At 54.4% G+C, this 23,796-nt stretch overlaps 1 protein-coding gene across 2 annotated transcripts in view; it reads right to left on the bottom strand.

Moving 5' to 3' along the window:
* Positions 1-4,793: 4,793 nt before the first annotated feature.
* ST14 (ST14 transmembrane serine protease matriptase) overlaps positions 4,794-23,796 on the bottom strand; it is a 37,406-nt gene continuing 18,403 nt past the window's right edge. For both annotated transcript variants that reach the window (XM_043873031.1, XM_043873039.1), the window contains 18 exons: positions 21,046-21,205; positions 20,756-20,883; positions 20,466-20,536; positions 19,749-19,906; positions 19,516-19,551; positions 19,007-19,247; positions 15,192-15,331; positions 14,920-15,017; positions 14,217-14,326; positions 14,004-14,134; positions 12,533-12,637; positions 12,200-12,310; positions 11,988-12,101; positions 11,666-11,788; positions 10,781-10,967; positions 5,957-6,231; positions 5,575-5,711; positions 4,794-5,435 (listed from right to left, as the gene is read on the bottom strand). In XM_043873031.1, coding sequence (XP_043728966.1) covers positions 5,274-5,435; positions 5,575-5,711; positions 5,957-6,231; positions 10,781-10,967; positions 11,666-11,788; positions 11,988-12,101; positions 12,200-12,310; positions 12,533-12,637; positions 14,004-14,134; positions 14,217-14,326; positions 14,920-15,017; positions 15,192-15,331; positions 19,007-19,247; positions 19,516-19,551; positions 19,749-19,906; positions 20,466-20,536; positions 20,756-20,883; positions 21,046-21,205 — 2,487 coding nt within the window. In that variant the 3' untranslated portion in view covers positions 4,794-5,273. The remainder of the gene's footprint in view (positions 5,436-5,574; positions 5,712-5,956; positions 6,232-10,780; positions 10,968-11,665; positions 11,789-11,987; positions 12,102-12,199; positions 12,311-12,532; positions 12,638-14,003; positions 14,135-14,216; positions 14,327-14,919; positions 15,018-15,191; positions 15,332-19,006; positions 19,248-19,515; positions 19,552-19,748; positions 19,907-20,465; positions 20,537-20,755; positions 20,884-21,045; positions 21,206-23,796) is intronic.

Below are 23,796 nucleotides of genomic sequence, written 5' to 3' on the forward strand. Positions count from 1 at the left end.
GGAGGAGTGAAGCTCCTCAGCAACTTCCCCAGACCTTGATATGAACACGACCGAGAAGTCAGAAAACAGCCCCAGGGAGAAAAGCCCGACAGGACCATTTCCACATATTGTCCGTGTACGCTCAATTGTGTCCAACCCTTTGTGACCCCATGGACTGTGGCCCACCAGGCTCCTCTGTCTCTGGGATTCTCCAGGCGAAAATACTGGAGTGGGTTGCCATTTCCTTTCCCAAAGGATCTTCCCAAACACAGATACATTAAGTGGGATGAAATAAATCCACGCCTTGTAAAAGGCCACCCAAGGAGCTTCTGTGGGCCCTCTACTCATCCCCCCCCCACCCCAAGAAAAAAGAAAAGAGGATACTGCATCCCCATGGTAGTGACGATCCCAAACCCCCTAAAAGAGGATACTGCATCCCCATGGTAGTGACGATCCCAAACCCCCTGGGCCTCCCATAAACCTGCTCCAGCCTAGGAGTCTGCCAAGCAAGGCGGCGCCACGTGCAGAGGTAGCGCCTGCCAGCCTCTCCAGGATGGTGGGCTTCCCGTGGGGACCACTGCCCGGGAAGTTCACATCCTGGAGTGAGTGGCCTGGAAGAGGAAGCACAGCACGGCCCCCCAGAAGGCTGCCTTCACGGGGCCCACACATGATGTTCCCACACTTGGCAACACAGGGTTCCGTCTGTTGCAACACAGGGACGCGAGAGACTCACCGTGAATTGGGTGGGAGAGGGTCATGGAGAGAAGTTGCCCACCACGCCTTCCTTCTGGACGTGGCTGCTTCAGCCACTGCACCTGTGACGTGCAGAGCGTGGGCGCCCTCTGCTGCCCTCACCTAGAATGGGCCCCAGGGTGGAAGAATCTCTGCCTTTAACCCAAACTTACAAACTATATATATGTACACATGTGGTTGGCTGCACCATGCTAAGTTCACCAGGTCTTAGCTGCGGCACATGGAATCTCTTAGCTGCAGCGTGATCTAGTTCCCTGATCAGGGATTGAACTTGGGCCCCTTGTGAGCACAGAGCCTTTAGATCATGAGGGAAATCCCAAACTTACAAAATATTTATTAAGCCTAATCAAAAGGCTTTTGTTTACAATAAATACCCAGTGAAGACAATTCAGACTGTTAACCACTCACATATTTTTCAAAAGCCCTTAAACTAGAATGAGATGGACCGTCTTCTCAGCTCTAGGGGTGATACTCCCCCAGGTCCTGGTTGAAAGTCCCTGTCATTGGTGACCAGAAGTACTTCTGTCCCTCACACATGCTCATTTCATGGCTCGCTCTTCGGAAGAATCTTGAGAAAGGGGATTTCCTGGACTCAGCTGGCTTTCCGTCAGCCCCCCTTTTCCAGGCTCTCCTCCAAGCCCAGGTGCCCCATCACTTTTGGTCTCTGTTCCTTTTGCTCCAGCTTCCCCCACGGCCAGCCAATGCTCAGCAGAAATGGCTCCAGGGAGGAAAGTGGGGCCGGAATAATTGATCTTTCTGAATCACAGGTCAGAACATGTTGTTCAGCTGCCCAAAGGCGAGACCTCAAGGAAATATTTTCTCCCTCCAGTCCACGCTAGCCTCGGGCAGGGGGACAAGGGAAAAGCAGATGTTTGGCCCCTGAGAGAAGGAAATACCCAGGGGCTGCTAGGGCTGGCCAAGGAAATGGGGACAGGAAAGATTTTTAAATGCTGTAGGAGTCCTTCCAGAGCCCAGCTAGCTCATTTTGACCTCGTCCACATGTGCCTGAGCCAGGGAGCTGATCACCTGGCAAGAGGTCCCGGATCCCTGAGGCTTCAGGTGGGGAGTGCCTTGCTCCCAGAAGGCAGTGCAGGACGTTACTACACAGTGGCTGGAATTCATCCTTCCTCTTTTCTACTTCTTTTTTTTTTCTCTCTCTCTCTACTTCTTTTTAAATGTAGTTGTTCTTTTCTTTTTTAAAAAAAATATTTATTTGGCCACATCAGGTCATAGTCATTTCTCAGCCTTTTGGCTAAGATCAAGTATGGGGGCTTCCCAGGTGACTGCCAGTGCAGGAGATACAAGAGACTCAGGTTTGATCCCTGGGTCAGGAATATCCCTGGGAGAAGGGAATGGCAACCCACTCCAGGCCTCCCTTGTGGCTCAGCTGGTAAAGAATCCGCCTGCAATTCGGGAGAGTGGGGTTCAACCCCTGGGTTGGGAAGATCCCCTGGAGAAGGGAAAGGCTACCCACTTCAGTATTCTGGCCTGGGGAATACTATACAGTCCATAGGAATGCAGAGTTGGACACGACTGTGTGACTATCACTTTCAGTTTTCTGTATCCTTGGCGGGAGTATCCCATGGGCAGATGAGCTTGGCAGGCTAGTCCGTGGGGTCGCAGAGAGTTGGACATGACTGAGCTACTGAGGAGAGCACATGGGATCTTTCATTGTGGTGTGTGGACTCTAGAGCACGTGGGCTTAGTTGCCCCATTGCATGTGGGATCTTAGTTCCACAACCAGGGATTGAACCCACATCCCCTGCATTGGAAGGCGAATTCTTAACCACTGGACCATGAGGGAAGTCTGGATTCTTCTTCTCTTTCGGAGGAACCCTGAAGCAGATGCTCTGGTGAGGAAGCAGTGATGGAATACACACACAGCACTCAGCGCATGACGCCCCTTATTACTGACCCCTCCTAGATACCATGGGAGCAGCTGATCAACCGCTCCCTACCCCCGCACGGACAGCAGTGGGAGACATACAGACGCCCTGATGACTTCTAACAGTCAGCAGGGCAAGCGTGTGGACGTGGGTGTCCTCGTACCTGGAAGTCTGTCTCCCAAGGTTAAGCAGGTTCCTACCCACCAGACCTTCAAGTTTCTTTCCAGCTGTGAGATTGAATGGAGGTGTCCTCTCAGTTCTAAAACTCAGGCAGCTATTATCCCACCAAGTAACAGTGGGGGAGGCACACAGCCATCCTGCCAGGCACCCGGAAAGGCCCCCAGCATAGGCCCAGGAGACAGGTGGCCAGATCCGGGGACCCCACACCTCCCAGGAACGTGAACCCCCAACCTACACTGCCCATTTCCCCTGTCACGAAGGGCACAGGCCGGCCCTCGGTAAAATCTTGTTGAATTGACTACTTCCTTCTCCATCTTCCCTCTGCTATCAATAAGCTTGTTACCATCTTCTTGCAAGTCACGTGTTTCAAACATAGATTTCAATTTTCTCTAGTCTGTTTGTACACATTTTTCCTGCCCTATTAGTTATCTGGACAGTACTTAGGTTATGAAATTCAAAGAGGTATTGGATGCCCTGTTTACCCTGGGAGCTGGTGGTCCCTGACAGGAGAGAGACAGAGAGACCTTCCCCACCCTTCTCTCTGGACCTGGTCCTTCTCGCCCACCCCACCCCAGCCTCCTTCCCCAGCCCCCCTCCACACCCCCACCACACACAGCTCTTTGGAAAAAGAGCACAGGCTAAGGGGAGAAGAGTTTCCTTTTCGAGTTAAACAAGTCCGTATGAAGTTCCAGCAGAGAGGTCTGGCGGAGAGACTGAGTTATTCTGGACCACAGGGGCGTGGGCAGGGAAAATGCTGATAACCTCAAGGTGAAGGAAGCATGTGGTGGAGGGAAGCAGAGAGCCAAGGGGAAGGGCGAGCTGGGCTTGCACCCCAGGAAAATACACAGCCCTCCCGCTGGAAGGCTCTGAGACAATGGAACAGACAGACAATGGGGTTGATTCCACCTCGCCTGGAAACAGTCTGGACCCTGACTTTTTAGGAAACAGCTGGAAGTGAGGGCAAAGGACAGACTGAACAGTCTCCCAGATGCAGGCGCAGGGTAGTGATGACATGGGAGTGTGCACCCTCTGAAGACAGGGGAAAACATGATGGTACGGACTGAAATCCTCAGAGCAGGGGGGTTTTCACCAAAATGCAGGCATTGCCTTAGGCATGTCAGACCCTGAAGCACCAGTGCCTCCTCAAGTGCTAACCTGAGACTCAAGGCTCAAGGCTGCTCTTTCCTCAGCCTCTCTCTTGCGGTGGGCGGTGGGGTGGTGCAGACAGCCTGAACTTAAAGACAACCTAAACCCAGGCCTCCCCTCAGGCACAGCCTGCTTGCACCTGCTTTTCCTGATGTTGTCAGAGTTAGCTCACCCTCCTTCCATCCGCCATGAGCTCAGTGGGCTAGTACCGGGGAGGAGGCTGGCCACCCCGCAGGCCTAGAGGAAGGGCCACTCACTCAAAACGTCTCTGACAACGTCCCTCCCCAGCGTCAGTGCCCGTGTTTGTCATCTTGTGCAAGGACTCTTTGGACCACCTTCTAGGTAATCCCAGGATGTAAGCACAGGTGATAAATATTTAAATTCTGCTCTGGGGGTTGATCTCATCATCTGAGTGGTATCTGGTGGCTTTCCAAGCTCTGTTCCTGATTGCCACCCTAAGGAATCCCAGACCGGCAACCAGATACCTGACCTGGCAGCATGTCCCCACCCGCTTCCAACAGACACTTTCCCCCTCCCTCCCTTAGCCAACCACCTTTACAGGGCAAGAGGAGACGCCCGAGGGCTGATGCAAACCCAGGAGCATCCTCACCACCTGGGACTTCGCTGAGGCTCCTGTCCTGGGGTGCTTCACACCCTCCCCCCACCCTCCTGTCTGGGGAGCCTCGGGTAAGAGCAGAAACATAGCCCCCTGCTGGCCCTGGGGAGGTCACGGGGCACTGTGGTCCCCGCTCTCAGCCCGACCCTTTAGGATCTGGGCTGAGGGGAATTTAAACCCAATTTCTTGCTAGTGGAGCTAGAAGAGCCCATCAAGTCCAGTAAGAAAAAAAATTACCTAAAAAGAAACAAAGTGTTTTACTTATACACACAAATACACACAGTGAACCTCACCCTGGGAGCCGGTAAGACATTCTGATCCTGGACCCGGCTGACGTCCAGGGCCTTCGGGCCTGGGCTTCCTGAAGACTGTGACCCTGGGGGCGCCACCAGCCCCACCGAGGGGTCCCAGAGGCCACACGACAGCTGCTTCCGTGCTCCAGGCGGACCAAGCGAAGCAGGCCAGCTTGGAGCGGGGAGGTTCCGTCCTCCAACGCGCCTCCCGGCACAGCCGGGTCCTCCCCGCACAGCCGGGTCTTACCCCCCACCCCCACCCCCATTTACGAGGCTGAGCTGGAAGAGAGCACCCCCAATCCGCAGTCTCGGGGATCAGTTCACAGTCTGGGTTCCGGGGCCCGAGGCGGGGTCGTGCGGAGCAATCCAGTCCTCGGCCCACAGGTGTGCACCTGGGGTGACCGCGGCTGGACCTCGCCTCTATACACCGATCTGTTCTTTAATCCAGTCCCGGAATACAGGGAGCCTCGTGTACACACCGGGCTTGTTCCTCTGCGCGCAGCCCTCGCCCCAGCTCACCACGCCGGCCTGAAACATCCGCCCATCTGCCTCCGGGCTGGACAGGGGGCCCCCGGAGTCGCCCTGTGGAGAGAGCAGGCCTTGGAAAGGCGTGCCTCCACCCTGGTCGCCACCCCCAACCCCGCTCCCACGATGCCAGCTCCGCCCCCACCCCACGTCCCCACGCATCCCCCCGCCCCCTGCGTCCCTGCCCCACGCCCACCTGGCAGGCGTCCACGCCACCGCTGAGGTAGCCCACGCAAATCATGCGTGGGGTGATCTGCTGCGGCAGCAGGTGCTCACAAGTGGTCTGGTTGATGACCCGGATCTCGCCCTTCTGCAGGATCATAGCCCCCTGGCCTGCCGAGGAGCAAGGGCAGACATGGGCAGCTCGCCAAGCTGGGCCACGGAGGCAGGACCCGGGTCCAGGGCTCGCGGAGCCGGGTGGGATGCTGCGCAGCCGGACACAGTGGTCAGGGTGTCCTGACCATCGCCGGGGGGTGGGGGGGAACCCTAGGAAGGCGTGTGGGAAAGGAAGGGACAGAAGGACAGACAGGAAGCCCCCGAATCCCAGCGGTGGGAGCAGACCCTCGGCCCCCACTCACCGGCCTCCTGCGTATGGCCCCAGCCGGTGACCCAGATGGCCTTGCCGGTGGGGAAGGTGTGGTCGGCCGCGGGCAGGCAGATGGGCCGGATGGTGGCGCTGTACTCCACCGGCCGGTCCAGTTGCAGCAGCGCGATGTCGTAGTCGTAGGTGAAGTCGTTGAAGAACGGGTGCGTGATGATGCGCTGCAGCCCGCGCTCCTGCACCCCCGGGGCGCTGCGCTTGCTCTGGTCATGCAGGCCCAGGTAGGCCGTCCACACGCTGGGTTCCGAGTACCTACAGCGGGCAGCGAGGGCCCGAGAGGGAGGCCTGAGCCAGGACCCCAGCCAGATGCCCCACCCCAAGCCTGCACCCACTCGGAGACAATGCTCTGAGGCCTTCCTTCCTGCGGCCCTCTCAATACACTCTTATCTCACTACTAAAAATATCTCCCTTCTTATGAACCTACCCTTCCTGCCCAGAGAGATTCTTAAGAGTCCCTTGGACAGCAAGGAGATCAAACTAATCAATCCCATAGGAAATGAACCCTGAATATTCATTGGATGCTGAAGCTGAAGCTCCAATACTTTGGCCCCCTGATGTGAACAACCGACTCATTGGAAAAGACCCTGATGCTGGGAAAGAGTCTGGGCAGGAGGAAAAGGGGACAATAGAGGATGAGGTGGTTGGATGGCATCACCAATTCAATGGACATGAACTTGGGCAAACTCTGAGAGATGGTGAGGGACAGGGGGGGCTGGCGTGCTGCAGTCCATGGGGTCACAGAGATGTGACCTGGCGACTGAACAACAGTAAGCAGGATGAAAATAGCACATCAATCCAAGTACTTCTCTAGCGCAGCGGTACATATTTTAAGTACCAAATGAGCTGAAAAGTAGATGGAACTTTGTCTCCCAGGTTTGTAGATGGTAGAAGGATGCAGCAATTCTGACCATTGCACATAGGAGGACTGAACCCATAAGGACAAGACCCTGCTGTTGCTGGGAGACAGGGAGATGTCGGCAGGCAGAGGTGGAAGAAGAGGAGAACTTGAACTGGGAGGAGGGCATAGCAACCCACTCCAGTATGCTTGCCTGGAGAATCTCCGTGGACAGAGGAGCCTGGCGGGCTACAGTCCATAGGGCCTCAAAGAGTCAGACATGTCTCAGTGACTAAACAACAAAAAACACCAACAGGGGAAGTACCTTGATAATGGAGAAAGCTGGTGGACATCACCCTAACCAAGTAATCAGACTTTTCTCCAAACTGTCCTCCATTGATGGGGACTTGTGTACTTCCTGAGAACACATCACCTGTGCAGCGTTTCCTGACCAAAAAAATATTGAACCTAACTCTCCTCTTGAAGCAACAACCAGGAAAATCCACATCAAGAGACATTCTGCAGAACAGCAGCTAGGACTTTTCAAAAATGCAATGCCATAAAAGAACAAAAATTAAAAGGCTGGGAGAGACTATTCTACACTTAAAGAGACGAGCATTGTAAAGCAACTACTCTCCAATTAAAAATAAAAAATTTAAAAAAAAACTAATGACTAAAACAAAGCATATCCCTTGACTGGATCCTAGACTTTTTAAAAAACCTATCAATACTGGGAGAATTGGAGGAATCAGAAACCAGGCCATGTGCCAGCTAATGGTGCTATGTGAGTGCACTCGTTTCTGGGTGAGGACTGTATGGTGGTGACGTGGGAGGATTTCCTTGTTCCTGCGGGAGACCAGTGGCTGTGCTTAGGACAGAAGCGCCATGATGGCTGCACCTAACTGGGAAATGGCTCAGAAGGGTGTATGTGAACGTCTCGGGAAGCACGGCTGAGATGTGACCCGCGCGCTGGATGACTATAGTGTCTGAGAGAAGAAAGAATCTGAGAAGACTTTGGTGTCAGTCAGCAGAGAGGGCCTGGAACTTCCAGAAGACAAGAGAAAAAGAAGCAGGGGAAGAAAAGACAAAGTGTGAAGCCCCCTGCAAGGTCATGAAGAACGCTGGTCGTGCCGAGGCAGCGAGCGACACTGCGTGCTGCACCGTCACACGCACATCGGGCTGGATGGCCGACAGGGAAAGAATCAAGAAGGTCACGCATCAAGAGGTAACTCAGCGACAGCTTAGACAGCAGCACGAAGCACCTGCAGTAAACCCATTCGTTGAGACCTGAGTCAAAAAGCAGAGGTCGACCAGTCAACCAGAATAAGCACTCTTCCAGAGGCTGACATGCTAAGTCATCCTATTCCCAGACACCCCATCAAGGTGGTCATGGGCCACCGACTCAACCCAGCAGCCTCTGCTCTTGACACATGATACTACCTCTCAGGAACAGCCTGGGGTCACCTGCTGACTTAGAAATGTGTGCAAAGTACCTGCACTTCAGGTCCTAGCATACTTCACCCCTGCCTGTCCCTGCTCACAGCCCTGCCTTTACCTGGAAGGTCTGAGTCATCTGGTCCAGTGACAAACAGCCTCACGTTTCAACACCAGACCGGACACCCTGCCCACACAGGCACTCCCCAGCGGTCACTCTCCCCAGCCTTCAGGAGAGCTCTAACCCCACACACTGGGCCCTCGACAGCCTCTCTCACACATGTGCACATGTACACATGTGTGTACCTTGTCCCCCGACCCCGGGACACCGGGAAGAGCAGGGACCAAGTCTAATTCAGCTGTGTCTTCCCAGCCAGTGATCACAATGGTGTTGAGTGCATTCACCGACAGAAGGGAGACTGCTGAGCAGGAGAAGATGAAAGAAAAGGAAACGAGAAATAAGAAGATGCAGTAAGGGAGTGAGGGCCCGGGGGCGGGTGCTTCAGGAAGCACTTCCCAGCTCACCAGGCTGAAACAGGACTGCGGTAACCAAGGGGGTGCACAGTGCTTAGATCTTGGTTTCTTCTCAGGGGAATACCTAGTTCTGGGGCTGGGCCAGGAAAATACAAGATGAGCCTGGAGCACCACGTAGTGTCAGCAGGGAGGCGGCTCAGAAGAACAAAAGAAGCGGGGGGCATGTCAAAGGGAGCCAGGAGCCAGCCTGGAGAGTTCCCACTGGCCAGCCCCACAACAATCAAGAGACAGCACACAACACAGTACCAGATGACAACCCAAAATACACACACAAGTCCCTGCTCACATAAACAGATGATTAAATAAACACACGGGAGAGAAGGGACAAATCCTCCTTACAGAACAACGGCAAACTGACTCACTTCCAAAGAAGAGAGACCAAAAGAGGGAGATCCAGGGAGGGAGTGGAGGAAACTGGCATCAGCCTCTGAACCAGATGACCGAGCCGAGCATCACCAGCGATCAGCCACGGTGACATCATTTACCTGCTGATAAGACATGGCTGTCTTCCAAACACTCATGACCCCAGGCTAACCATGAGAACAACGTCAGCACCCACCGACCTTCAGACAGTCCAGGTCACGAAAAACACACAAAAACGACTGAGAAACAGTCCGGGACAGAAGAGACTGGGGAGACAGGGCAGCAGACGCTAAGGGGGCACCTGGATGGACTCTTGCTGCAGAAAGGACACTGGTATGAAACTGGCACCTGGAGTAGGGGGGCGGGAGAGCAGCCCTGGGGCAGCCCCGAGGCGAGTTTCTAGTAAAGAACTGTGTGTTTCTCGGAGCTGACAAACGTAGCACGATAACATCAAGGGAAAGTATGTGTGGGGGGTGGTATAGTGAATTCTGTCCTGTCTTTGGAAGTTGTCCACATTCCAAAATGATAAGTTCATTCTAAACTTTCCTCAGTAGGCTCCCACCACCCCGAGAAGAAAGCAGTTCACTTCTGCCCAGAGTGGTGTGGAGTGTGATAGTGAGAAGACGGGCCACGTTTCACCCACCCAGCCAGGCCCGGTGACCACCGCCGATCCCGAGCCCCCACAGGCCTCTGGGACCCCTCCAGCACATGCACCTGTCAGGCCCCACCATCTGGACACAGGCCTACTTACTGCTGCAGGCCCCGTCTGTCCCAAAAGTCCATGGTGCTCATTCTCTCTTTTTGCAAAAGGGTGACCGTGGCAGCCTGGGTACCCTCCTCCATCACCCCGGGTCCCCTCCTCCCACAGCTGCCCAGGGCTGGAAGGCTGGCGCCCGGCAGGAAAGGCCTGAGGGAGCGGGGCCCTCTGAGCCCTCAGTCTCACTCCCACAGCCGATGGCCTGGGCGGGCTGGACCCAAGGCACAAAGAGCCCCAGCCCTGGGCCGCCTGCTCCCGCTAAGCCGCCCTGAGAGGCCAGCTCGGCCCAGTGACGTGCTTGGTGACCCTCCCCGGGGTGGGTTCGGGTCTGCACGGGCACCAGCATGGGCTCAGCGCTTCATCGTCACCCTCGTGTTTCCTTCTCACACCTCTCAGCCTACAAATCACAGCATCACCATGAGTCCCCAGGAGCCCCAGGCTCAGAAAACTTGCCCATGGCAGCCTGGCAGCCTAGAGCTGGGCCGTGGATCTGAGGGCCCTGAGGGGGGATCCCGCCCTGCAGACACTGACCACTCAGACTCAGGAATCCACACACCGGGGCTACATCTGGTTCTGCTGCTTAAGAGCTGTACAACCTCAGGCAAATATCCTTAGCTCTCTGATCCCCTGCTTCTGTGAGATGGGCACCCATGAGACCTGCCCGCCTGGCTTTTAGGAGAGGCACCGAGAGCCCGCCGGACAAGCAGGGTCTCCCACTAAACACTTAAGTGTCTCCGTTCCCAAGCCCCACGCCTCCAGTCCTGCTGCTGCCTCACCCAGGCAGGACTCACAGACACAGGGCCTTTCCACCCCAGGAAACACAGAGGGGCCCCACTCAGGGCCCTGGAGAGGCCTCCTGGCTCCTGCCTGTGACCCACCTGAATCCTCTGTCGTCGATGAAGCAGTGTGCGGCGGACACCATCCAGCTGGGGGAGATGAGAGAGGCCCCGCACAGGTGGCCTTGGCCCAGGGCGTGGAGGCTCACCTGCCAAGGCCACTCGCCTTGGTCTGAATTCTCACCTCCGACGACTCGGGACTGCCTGGTGAACGACCGCCGCCCACAGTCTGGGAGAGGCAGAGGCAGGAGTCACGGGGTGGGAGTGGGGGAGGGCGGGGAGCAGCCCCGCTAGACCAGCCTCCTGGCCCCTCTCCCTGCCCCCGGACTCAAAACCCCCACTCCCCACCCCTGGGCTCCTGCACAGGTGCCATTGCAGGCCTTCAGACCTCTGCTGGTTTGCTGAGATTTAATTTGGGTGTCATTTGCCTAGATGTCCTCACTGGGTGCTGAAGGACACAGCTCTCAGAGACAAGAGCGATGGGTGACGGCAAGTCAGAAGGGCCCAGCTCTGCACACATTGAACCTGTGGCCAGAGCTTCTGAAATATGCAAGGGGGCTGCAAATATGGGCGGGGTGTGTACAGAACCCTGCCCAGGGCTCCAGGAGCTATGCTCTCTCCTCTAGGTAGTATGGAGAAGCCCGGCCTTGCCCCCGTGGCCAGGTCTACAAGGCAGGGGTCAGCCCGGCACTGCAGCCCGGCCACAGAGGCCTGACATACTAGCTGCCCTGGGCCTTGTCTCTAGGATCAGAGCTGCCGGTGAGGCAGCGCCTGGGTGCCAGTCAGCAAAGTCGTCCTTTCCTCCAGGCAGACACATCCTCTTCCCGGGGCAGAGCTGGGTGAGTGAGGCCCTGGTGTGATTTCTGCCTCTGTATGCGCCTTGCTCAGTGAACAACCTGCACAACTGTACGCAGCAGCCCTGCTCACCACAGTCCTTCTCATCCGAGCCATCAGTGCAGTCCTCGTTCCCGTCACACTGGGGGTTGCTCTTGTCCACACAGAGCCCGTTGAGGCAGCGGTAGGTGTGTTTGGTGCAGGTGACGACTTTCACTGTTCGAGCAGGAGGACATAGGAGAGGCAATCCATTCTGAGGCACCCGATCTGATGCCCCTCTCTCGGGCCTGCCCCACCCACCCACAGTGACACCCTCTCTCCTCCTGGCCCTTCTGGACGATTCTCTCCCAGCTGACACCCTTTCTCATCATGCTCCACGTTGAGTGACCCCATGGGAGGCGGGCCCCGGCCTCACCATCCTGGCACTTGGCTTCATCGGACCCATCGCCACAGTCGTCCTTCCTGTCACACTGCTGGCTCTGAGGGAGGCACTTCCCATTGTCACACTTGAAGGCATTGGGCGGGCAGCCTGGGGAGCACAAGGACTCAGCAGGGACTTGAGGGCCAGCAGCAAGGCCACGGGGAGCTGGGCAAAGACCCCCCCACCCCGCCCCCGGCCACACTCACTGCAGCCCTCCTCGTCGCTGCCGTCCTCACAGTCCCTCACGGAGTCACAGACCCAGAACAGGGGCTTGCAGAACTTGTCCCTGCACGTGAACTGGTAGGTGGCGTTGCACTCTGGAGGGGCGGGGGGGCAGTTAGATGCCAGGCTCACTCAGTACTCAGTTACTCGCCACGCGCGCCCCTGGGGATCCCATCCCGCCCGGTCGTGGAGGCTGACTCAGCGCCATGGGCTGCAAAGGACAGAAACGACCCCCACCCCCCAACCTCAGGCCTTCTTGCTCGGGGTCTCAGGCAGAAGCTGGGCACAGAGCGGGCAGAGGACGCCAGGGGACTCACTGCAGTCGAGCTCATCACTATAGTCAGTGCAGTCGGCCCAGCCGTCACAGCGAAGTTCCTTCCGGATACACCGCCCCGTGTTACACATGAAACTGCCTGGGCACGCTGCGGGCAGAGGGTAGGCCTGAAGTCCACAGCCACCCCCATCACCTCGACTGCTGGCTTCCTGACCTTGCAGCCAGCCGCACTGGGTGCCGGGGAGACCTCCCAGCTCAGCCCCCAGTTCAGAGGAGTGAGGCTGCAGCTGGGGGTCTCCAGGCCCACTGAGCTGCGGCAAGGGGTTCCTACAACCGGTGTGGCAGCCGGAGAGGGTGGGGAAGGCGCTGGTTGAGGTCCCTCCTGACCCCCATGACCAGGAGGCCCCGGGCAGAGCAGAGAGAGGCCGGCAGGTGTGCACTGATTTCTACTGCCCCGAGTCCTTGGCCGGCCATGACCCCAAGCACCAGGCTCCCCATCAGCAACCCGGAGCAGCAGCCACTCGGCAGACAGATGACGTGCGTGTCCTCCCCCAGGCACCGGGAATCGCTGGATCTCCTTAATTCTAAGACGTTTCCACACTTGAACGTTTCTGAAACTAGGGTGTGTCTGACAACTGATGTCATCGGGCAGATGACAAATTGAGAGGAGCCTGCTTTCCTTTCTTTGCAGAAGTAGCTTTGTCACTTACCAAAGGGGTTTGCTCATCTGATTACACTTCGGGTGGTGAGCCATGCAGCTGAATGTGAACTTAAATTTGGATGCTTGTGTGCAGTTAAAGTGTCTTCCAAAAGGTTATTCTATGATTTGTTATTGTTTACTAGCTAAGTCGTGTTCGACTACATGGACTGCAGCCTGCCAGGCTCCTCGGCCCATAGGACTTCCCAGGCATGAATACTGCAGTGGGTTGCCATTTCCTTCTCCAGGGGATCTTCTCAGACCAGGGATTGAACCTGTATCTCCTGCATTGGCAGTTTCTTGACCACTGGTAGCCACCTGGGAAGCCCTATTCTATAACACAAGGTTGAAACAAACAAAAAAACCCCACGGTGGACAGAGAAAAACTGATATTCACAGCAGATAGTGAAATTAAAGGCCATGGAAACAGTTAAGATCTCTTCAGTAGAGATCTCACAATTTGCAGAGCTAGGAGTGGTTCATGCGATGATCCATGCCCCAGTGTGCTGTCTCAAAAGCATGCTATTCATCTGACAGCTGCTAAAAGGCCAGAGACAAGCACGGATTCTCAAAGTGGTGCAGAGCCAAAGGGACAGTGGCCCAAAGGCACTTTGGGTTCCCCGGCCTGAGGGGCTGCTCCCAGGGACCTAAGGGCACTGTTGGCTCTTTTTTTTTCTCAAAAAGCTACTGCAATGACTGAGATGCACCCTACGGGCTCTGGTGGCTCAGCGTCAGAAATGCTAATGAGATGCAGAATAGACGGCCAATCTCAGGTCGGCCCTCCAGCCAGGCCCCGCGTCCTAAGCGCGACACTCACGGTCACGGGCATCGAAGGACAGGAACTCCGCCAGGAATCCGGTGTCGGTGTAGGACTGGTCCGAGTGGAAGTGGACGGTGATCTTGTTGCTCCTGCTGCTGGCGACAAACTGCGACCTCTTTCCGCAGTACCTGGGGGCGGCGGGCAGCTCAGCGGAGGAAGAGGATCCCCCCGGGGCTGGGGCACCCCCCCTTGCCCTCCCCCGGCACTCACTTCTCCCCGTTGATCTCCACGTAATCCTTGGTGCAGGAGCCCACCGGGACGTTGGGCTCTTGCAGGAAGAAGGCTTTGAAGCGCACCTTCACGTTTTTGTTGCTGGGCACCTGCAGAGAGAGATGCTGCTGTGGGCCTGTCTCTACACAGCCTCCCTCTTTCCTGGGCTGGGGGGCAGGGAGGGGTTCTTCCCTCCCACCTGCCCGCCCGCCCGCCTGCAGCCTTCAGGGCAGTGAGGACGCGGCAGGAGGGAGCTGGAAGGAAGACCTTCCCGACTCGCCAGCACACACACACTGTGGTGTTCTAAAGAAGGCCGGGCAGTTCTCCCACATCACTGACTGGACGGCGCGCGTCTCCTGCCGTCCAGTGAGCGTGTCCTCCTCTGCACAGCACTCGCTGTCCCCACAGCTCCTCTAGGAGGTCCCAGAGCCAGCTGCATCCCGGACCCGGGTCCCTCCGGCAGGCACCGGCCACAGGAGGGGTTGAGTTTGGGTCTGCTGGACGCTGCTTCGAAAACTGCCCCACCCACAGCCTCCACACACACCCCTTAGGAGTGGCCAAAGGTGCTCACTGCCCTCTCTCCTGCCCCCCTGGAGCACCCCCACCCCCATCCTCCCTGGAGCACCCCCAACCCCTTCCTCTTTCCTCCCCCCATCTACCCCTCAACCAGCTTCTGTAACCCCCCACAGCACACAGCTCCCACCTCAATGTGCCAGGTACAGTTGATATTGGGCGGGTAGTGGCCTGGATAGTAGGGGCTGTTAAATGTCCCCTGGGCTGCCCGCAAGTAGCCTCCACAGCCTGGAAGGAAAGGCAGAGAGACGCATGTGACGACTGAGGTCCCAGGAGGGCAAGGGGCCCTGAGGAGCTGGCTGGCCTCCCTCAAGCCTGGGCACCAGACGCCCCACTTCCAGGAGGGCCTGAGCTTCAAACCCCATGGCCCCAAGGCCTGTCCCCGCCTGGGCCGCCTCTTACTGCTCATCCGGGGCAGCTGGAAGAACACAGCCTCGAAGCCGGGGTGCCTGCGCTTGGTGCTGGTCACCAGCGTGATGAGCAGGACGTTCTGGGAGGAGAGGAAGGTCAGGTTGTAGGAGGGAGGGTAGGTCCCACACAGCCTGCAGGGGCAGAAGGGGGAGTGTTATGGGAGTCACAGAATCCCAGCAGCCATTTAAGTAAAGATCTTCTCATAAGACTGTCTTTGTTTATGAACAACTCAGAAACACTGAACGCCTAATGATAGAGGACTCGCTAAACAAACTACGGGCCAAATAATTGCAGCAGCAGTTAACAGCAGCAACTGTTAACTCTAACACTTACTAAGAATATGCCAGGCACCATCCTTACTGCTTCTACATCCATTAACTCAGGTATTCATCACAACAACCGCTAAATGCTATTATCCCCATTTTACAGAGAAGGAAACAGAGGTGAAACAGGTGAAATAGCTTGCCCAAGACTGCACAGATGATAAGTGGCAGGACTAAATGAAAAAACAACCCATAGAATGGGAGATAATATTGGCAGGTGATACAACCCACAAGGGATTAATCTGCAAAATATGCAAACAGCTCATGCAGCTCAATATCAAAAACAAAAAACAAACAAACAAAAAAAAACAATTAAAAAAATGGGCAAAATATCTAAATAGACATTTCTCCAAAGAAGACATAACAAATAGCCAAAAAGCACATGAAAGCATACTCAACACAGCTAAATATTAGAGAAATGAAAATCAAAACTACAGTGAGGTATCAGCTCACACTGGTCAGAATGGCCATCATCAAAAAGTCTACAAACAAGAAACACTGGAGAAGGTATGGAGAAAAGAATCCTTCCTACACTATTGGTAGGAATGTAAATTGGTGCAGCTACTATGGAAAACAGTATGGAGGCCTTAACTAAACAAAAATAGAGCTACCATATGACCCAGCAATCTCACTCCTGGGCAAATATCCAGAAAAGGTGAAAACCATAATTTGAAAAGATACATGCACCTGAAAGTTCGTAGCAGCACTATTTACAGTAGCCACAATGTGGAAGCAACCCGAATATCCATTGACAGACGAATAGACAAGGAAGATGTAGTATCTACATACAATGGAGTATTCACTCAGTCACCAAAAGGAACGAAACAATGCCATTTCCAGCAACATGGACCTAGAGATCATCATACTAAGTGAAGTAAATCAGTCAGAGAAACAAAAATACCCTATGATATCACTTATGCGTTGAATCTAAAAACAATTATACAAATGAACTTATAAAACAGAAAGAGACTCCCAGATAAAGAAAAGAAACTTCTGGTTACCAAAGAGGGAAGGGAGGGAGGGATAAATTAAGAGGTTGGGATTAACAGATACACACCACTATATATAAAGTATAGCACAGGGAACTCTACTTGATCCTCTGTAATAACCTATATAGGAAAATAATCTGAAAAAAGAATAGATATAGATATGCATAGCTGAATTACTTTGCTCTACACCTGAAACAAACCCAACACTGTAAACAACCACACTCCAATATAAAATAAAACATGTTTCTTAAATCTTTTAATGAGTGACTAAGTCAATGATGGAAAAAATCTCCGTCCACCAAAAAAAGCAGCAGGACTGAATTTCAGACTCGTCACTCAGGCACCAGAGCTCATCACTCGTCACTCATTAGCACCAGAGCTAATGAGTATGGCATATGAGCTGACCGACACCACCACCATTAACAGTGACACAGACATGCCCCTCATCTGGGAGGGCCATCATAACATGCTTCTTCTTTACAGAGCAGACAATGCAACCAGGTGTGCCATATAATCCTACTTTTAAATAAATACACAAATATACACATAGCAAAAAAAAACCTGCAAGAAGATACAACACACATTTCACAGTGACCATTTCCAGATGGTAAGATTATGAGTGGTGTCTGGCCTCTCTGCGCGCGTCTGTTCTACCCTCGGCCTCTCAGGACCAGGTATTTACTGGTTGCACAGACGGTCAGTTAGAGAAAGAGAAAGAAACCCGGCGTGAAAGGGGTGTTTAGATAGAAGTCCTGGCTGCAAAGCTGTGGCAGCAGATGGCTCTCTCTGGGTTTCGGCCTGAAGTTTAGCCCCTTATTAATCACAAAACATCTGTCCAGCTCATTTCTATAGGCAACAATCGCAGGCTCCGGTCCACTGAGTCCAAGGTGGCGGGGGGAGCTGACTGGAGGCAGTTCACCCCTACCTGCAGGCTCTGATTCACCTCAGCACCCCCTAACAGGTGTACTATGCCTTTTTTAAAAAAAAAAACTTTTTAAAATGATTTATTTCATTTTTGGCTGCGCTAGGTCTTCGTTGCTTTTGCTTGGGCTTTCTCTAGTTTTGGAGAGCGGAGCTGCTCTTTAGCTGTGGTGCACAGGCTTCTCATTGCAGGGGCTTCTCTTGCTGCAGAGCAGGGGCTCGAGGGCGCACGGGCTTCTGTAGCTGCGGCACGTGGGCTCGGTAGTTGTGACCCCTGGGCTCCAGGGCACAGGCTCAATAGTTGTGGTGCATGGGTTCAGCTGCTCTGCAGCACGTGGTATCTTCCCAGACCAAGGATGGAACCCCACTCTCCTGCAATCGCAGGTGGATTCTTTACCACTGAGCCACCAGGGAAGCCTCTAGGCCTTTTCTTAATTGAAGTGTAGTTGATTGACAGTGTTTCAGGTGTATAGCAAAGTGACTCAGTTATACATACATATACTCTATTTTGGACTCTTTTCCATTATAGGTTATTACAAGATATTCAATATAGTTCCCTGTGCTTATGTATTTTATATACAGTGATGTGTATCTATTATGCCTTTTTATTTCCTATAATTCTGATGCTCTGACCCCTGGGGGCTTGCTAACCCTGGAAAGGTAGCCTTCCCCCTCCCTGCCCCCCCAGGGCTAGTCAATCCCTCGAGACAGTAAAGACTTGAGCAAGACTTTTACATGAGGACAAACCGGAGCCCACACCCCAACACCTTCTCTGTGGGGCTCTTCTGCTGGAGACCACTCTCTACCTCGCCTAATTGTCCAGGTACCAGTCTAGTGGAGACGGCCCCAGGCTACAGAGCCTGCTGGAGTTACTCAAACCAACCCGTCCTAAGGTGTAACTCTGCCTTGCCTTTCCTGCAGAAGCCACACAAAGGTTCTTGCCCACACTATCCTCCAGGCCCCTCTGCCTCCTGAACAACCCTGGTGCCTCCCCCTGTCGCCCTGTGTGGCTCCTCCACTCAGCAACTAACTGTCAGCTTGTGAGTAACAAACTGTCTTTTCAACAGCAGTCACCTCCCATCTGGAGGCCTGGGCATCACTGAGCAACAATGAAACCTTCATTCACAATAGCAAGGGCAGGGGGAGGGGGAACTTCCCTGGTGGTCCAGCAGCTAGGACTTGGCATTTTCACTGCCATGGCCTGGGTTCAATCCCTGGTTGGGGAACTAAAATCCTGCAAGCCTTACGGTCTGGCCAAAAATAAAAATAAAAAAGAGAGAAAGACAAAAAATACAGTAGTAGGCAGCACCTTCGCAGTGGCAGGTGAAGGACAGATAAAGGAGCACCCTGCTCACCAGCATCTAGGGACCCATGGGCCTCCGGCACCCTTGCCAAGGCTGACGGTCACCTCTAGATGCCCCCTGCAGTTCATGCTGAGGACCACGCCACCCCTGCTCTGTGATGCCTGCAAGTTGGCCGTGGCCTGAAGCTTCAACCTCCATAGCGGTCATGCCGGAGGCTCAGCCCACCGCGGGCAGCCCACTGCCCACCTCCACTCGCCCGGGACACTCACTGCACCACGGCCCGGGGTTCCACGGGGCTCAGGGTGTCATACACCATGACCAGGTCACTGCCATGTTCGTCGCAGGTAGAGACATCGAAGCTGCGGAAGGTGAGGCTCAGCACAGAGTCAGCGTCCCCCCGCAGCGTCCACTGGCAGCGGGCGTGAGATGGGTAGGGGCTGTCGGGGAAGCCGGGCGTGCTGAAGCGGGTGGGCTCGCTGCCCTGGGCGTGCAGGGCAAAGCTGCAGCTGTCTGTGTGGGGCAAGAGGACACGGGGCAGAACGGGCCAGGGGAGCCACCATGACCCCCGCCCACAGGGGTGCAGCCAGGCCTGGCCCCTCTGAGGTGCCCCAGGCTGCTCTGGACCCAGGAGAGGCCGGGAAGGGGGTTTGTCCTGGCCTGAGAGAGGCAGAAGGATGTGCTGGCCATCACCACGTGTGACTTTGGGGGACCCCCTTGACTGAGCGGGCATCTGGCCACATTGCTTCCCTTCTCCTTTGGAAGGAGGGCAGATACTTACTGTCCTGGGTGTTCTGTACTATTCTGGGGTCACTGGCTGAAGAACAAGAGGGAGAAGAAAGCACTTACTCACACAGTCCATTTCCTCATTCCCCTAGAGGGAGGTGCCCGGCCAGCTCGCAGTCTCCTCTCCCAGGCACTGACTCCGGGAGAGCTGAGGCCCCCACACCAGCCCAGGAGCAGGCCGTGCTCCAGGCCGGACCAACGCCCACCCCCGGTGCCCCCTGCACTCACGGAAGGCCACCACCGAGGTCATCACGAAGGAGCTCATGGAACGGGCTCGGGGCGGCACTGTGACCATGCGCTTCTCCGCCATGGCCTGCTCGGCTTCCTTCACCAGGTGCTTGGGGATGTCGAACTCCGACCAGTAGTAGGCGATGACGCTGCCCTCGCTGGGGAGAGAGGGGTGAACCTGAGACACTGGGGCCCACACCTTCCCGGGTGCCCGGTGAAGACGGGGCAGGATTAAGAGCCTCCCGGCTGGAGGAGACACTCACCAAGAGACCCGCTCCAGGCCGGTCCCCCCATGCCGCCTTAGGCTCTTGTATGCCCACCCACCTGCTGACCCCTGAGCCAGAGGCCTGGGCCCTTGACTCTCATAGTCTCACCCTTGACTCTCAACCAGACTTGCTGGGTTTGCAGCTCAGGCTCAGGAGTGAGAGAAAGCCCGGAGTGGAGTGTGGGTTCTCCCTCTAGCCTGGGCGCACTGACAGCTCGAGTCTGTTTCCTGAACTTGAAAGGGGCTGACGGTGCCGCCTGCCATACTGCCTCCGTAGAAGATTAAATGAGACTAGCAAAATCTAAAGTACTTTCCAGATAAAGTCAGAAGAAGGACTGGCGGGCATCTTGGCTCTTCAAGCAGGGCCTCATGGTCTCATCACCCCAGCGGGCCCCACACCCTGCCCACCCCCCGTAGCGGACCTCCCTCCCGCCAACCCACCCAGCACCCACCTGAAGGCGGTCACAGTCGACGTCTTGTAGTAGGGGCCCAGGACCGGGATCCCACTGTATAAGAACTTCAGCTGAGGGAAGGAGAGGAGGCTGATGGCGGGCCAGAGAGCGCCAAGGACCCCGGCCCACAGCCCCCAGCCCAGGCCGCACCCTCCCTCCTGGGACCTGGGCCCCCTTCCCAGGTGCTGGAGAGTCCCCGTCACACGTCTGGGGGCAGCGGGGGCCTCCTTTCTGCCAGGCGGAGGTGGGGGTGCCAGAGCCAACAGCAGCGCTGGGGAGCCAGGACTCACCGCCTCCTTCACCTTCTTGGCCAGGTTCGCAAACTCAGTGGAGTTGGAGTTCTCGTAGGCATCCAGGAAGTTCTCGTTCCGGACACTCAGGTAGCCGTTGAAGATCTTCTGGACTCGCACGTTCCGGTCTGCGAGAGACCCGGGGAGGACGGTGGTCGGAGGGAGGGACGTCCGCCCTCCAGTGCCCCCACGGGCACAGCTGCCCTCAGCCAGCCCGGGGAGCACACCCTGCCGTCTCCTCTCCTTCCCCCAAAACGGATCCTCCCTCCATCCCGAGAAGGGTCACTCACCCTGGAAGTGCCACGCCAGGAGCCCCGCCAGGAGGGACAGCGCCAGGAAGGCAGCCAGCACGGCCACCAGCACCACCCACCGCCGCGGGCCGCCCTTCTCCACCTTCCTGCTGTTGTTGGCCGGCAAGAACTCCACGCCCTCCTCACAGCCATCCATATTCTGCAGAGAGACCAATGCACCGCCGTCAGAACCCCCGGCTCTGCACCCTGCCGGCCCCGCTGGGGAAGGACAGCTCCAGGCTCTCGGGTCCAGCTGTGCCAGAAAAGCCGGGAAGATGGAGCAGCAGCCTCCCCTCCGGGCATCCGCAGGCACGCACTGCCTGAGAACTGTGAGTGTAAATAAAAATGAAACAAGCAGCCCGTCTGAGCTCAGTCAGTGGAGACTGTCACCTCCGTGAGTCACCTCGGACGTAGGAGGAGGGCCAGGCGTGGGAGGAGCCAGCCCAGCCCAGGGATCACCCCCTCAGCACCACCCGGCAAGCTGCACTGTACACCCTGACCCCAATCCTTGCTCCGCCAGTGTGGAACCAGCCAGAGTAAAAAGGCAGTAACCTGGTCAGCTCTGCCGTGCCACGGCAGGACAAGTCTCTCTGCCTTGAGCCTGAAGTCTCCCAGCCCAGGACACCATGGTGAGCTGGGAAGGCCAGGTCTCTACTGGAATCCATCCGTGTCCACAATCAGACACAAGAGCATGAAAAACAAATGAAACTTCCAACAAATAGGACGGCGCTGGGGGGCCTCCAGGACTAGGGGGTGCAACTATGGACAGGGAGCTGGGGTGTCGGCAGCAGGCGATGGCAGGTGGGCACACTCGTCCGCCGACAGCACACAGGCTATCCGCTGCCCTAAACCCTGGGGAGGGACTGTGCCCTTTCAGAGTTAACTGCCTCATACCCACTCCAACAGGGTTTGCCATAAAAGCAAAAGCCCCACCCTAAATTCCACAGAGGTGCCCGTTTGCTGTTTCCAGACGTGGCTGTTTTCGTGTGGATGTCATACTTGTACTTGAGCTGACATTTCCTGGTTTGTCACACTCAGACATCATTGCACGGCTTACTCACTGCTGCGAGAGTTTCTCCCCACGCCTGTCACGTTTGGGTACCTGTATCTCGAATTTTAGTTTCCTAATGGGTTATGTTTGTGACTTCATCTAATATCAAACCCAGACATACATCCCATAGCTAACCCTACCATGACCATCATACTACAATATATAAACGTATCAAACCAAAATGTTGTACACCTCAAAATTACATCTCAAAACGAAATAAAATTTTAAAAACAAAAAAGAAGCAAACCCCAGAGTCAACCATTTAAGATGTTTTCAACCTGCTTGTTCTGGAATTTGTCTCCATATTTCTGAATAATACGCCAATGCCACCAACTCGATTCATCTATAAAATATAATCAGCTGACTTATATTACAGTAATGTGTATTTCAAAGTCCTTCCTTCTGTCTTTCACTCATCTTCCCAAAAGATACAGAGCTAAAGTTTTTTAAAAAATTATATCCATACTCTATGTTTTCATTATCAGTCTTGAGAATATTGTTCACTATAGTTTCCTTCTCACTACAATTGATTTGTTTTTCCTGCTGTGAATATTCATTTACTCGGGGTTTTTTTTTTTTTTTTTTTTCACATATATCTAAGTCTTTCCATACACTCTAAGTGCTCTGTAACGTTCTTCTCACCTTCCACATAAACTCTGCCAAAGAACCTCTCATTTCATTTTCCTCCTAGAGGCACCCTGTCCTTTCCCGTAGCTGCTGTCTGGAACTTCCCCCACCACCATGACTCTGGGGAGTTCCTGAATTCAACTTCCTCTTGGGTGGATAGCATCTGTGACTTTTAGGATTATAGTTCCCTGATCAGCAATTGAACCCAGGGTCATGGCAATGAAAGCATTGAGTCCTAACCACTGGACTACCAGGGAACTTCCAATTCCCTCTTGCATTAAAACCCCTATTTCCTGGATTTCATGTCTTCATTTCTGTTCGCTGACTTCATTTTGGTGGACACATACTTCAGTAGTTTCTAGAGAGGGACATTTCTTGCAACTTTGTATGTTTCAGAAGGACCTTAACTCTGTACTCATGTTTGTTGATGTCTGAGCTAGGTATAATTCAAATAATTTTCACTTAGAATTTTGAAGTCCCCAGTGTTCTACAGTTTTTAATTATGCTTTGCAGAAATAAGATAATAGTAAAAAAATCCATCATTTTTTATTCATAATTTGTTGTCTTTCTCTGAAAATCTTGAGGAAGTGCTCGGAATTGAGTCTTTCAACTTCACAATGCTAAGCTCTCCATCTGCCCTTTGAGCTTGGAAAGTCATATCTTTCAGTCTGGGAAAGTTTCCTGTGTTGTTTTAGATTATGTCCTCCCCTTTATCTTCTCTTTTCTCTTTCTATAAGCCCTACTATATGGATCCTTTATTTATCCTTTCTCTGCACTATTATTCATCTTGGTTTTTAATCTTTCTACTGAGTTTTTCACTTCTGCTATCAAAACTTTCATCTGCAAAAGTTCTGATTTGTTCTCTGACTTTTGGATACAAAAATCTTCTCATCCTGATATTTCTATTGCGTAACTTTTCTCAACAGAGAAACTGCTGTTGACTTTCTCTTTTGTGCTGACGGCTTTCCTTAAATGCCTAAGAATAGGAGGCTATTTGCTCAAATTCAAGAATGAAGTCCTAAAGGTTGTTTGGAAGCTCTGTGGACATGGCTGGCCACAGGTGGCTTCACTTT

This window comes from Cervus elaphus, chromosome 2 (assembly GCF_910594005.1).
Source record: "Cervus elaphus chromosome 2, mCerEla1.1, whole genome shotgun sequence".
Taxonomy (NCBI): domain Eukaryota; kingdom Metazoa; phylum Chordata; class Mammalia; order Artiodactyla; family Cervidae; genus Cervus; species Cervus elaphus.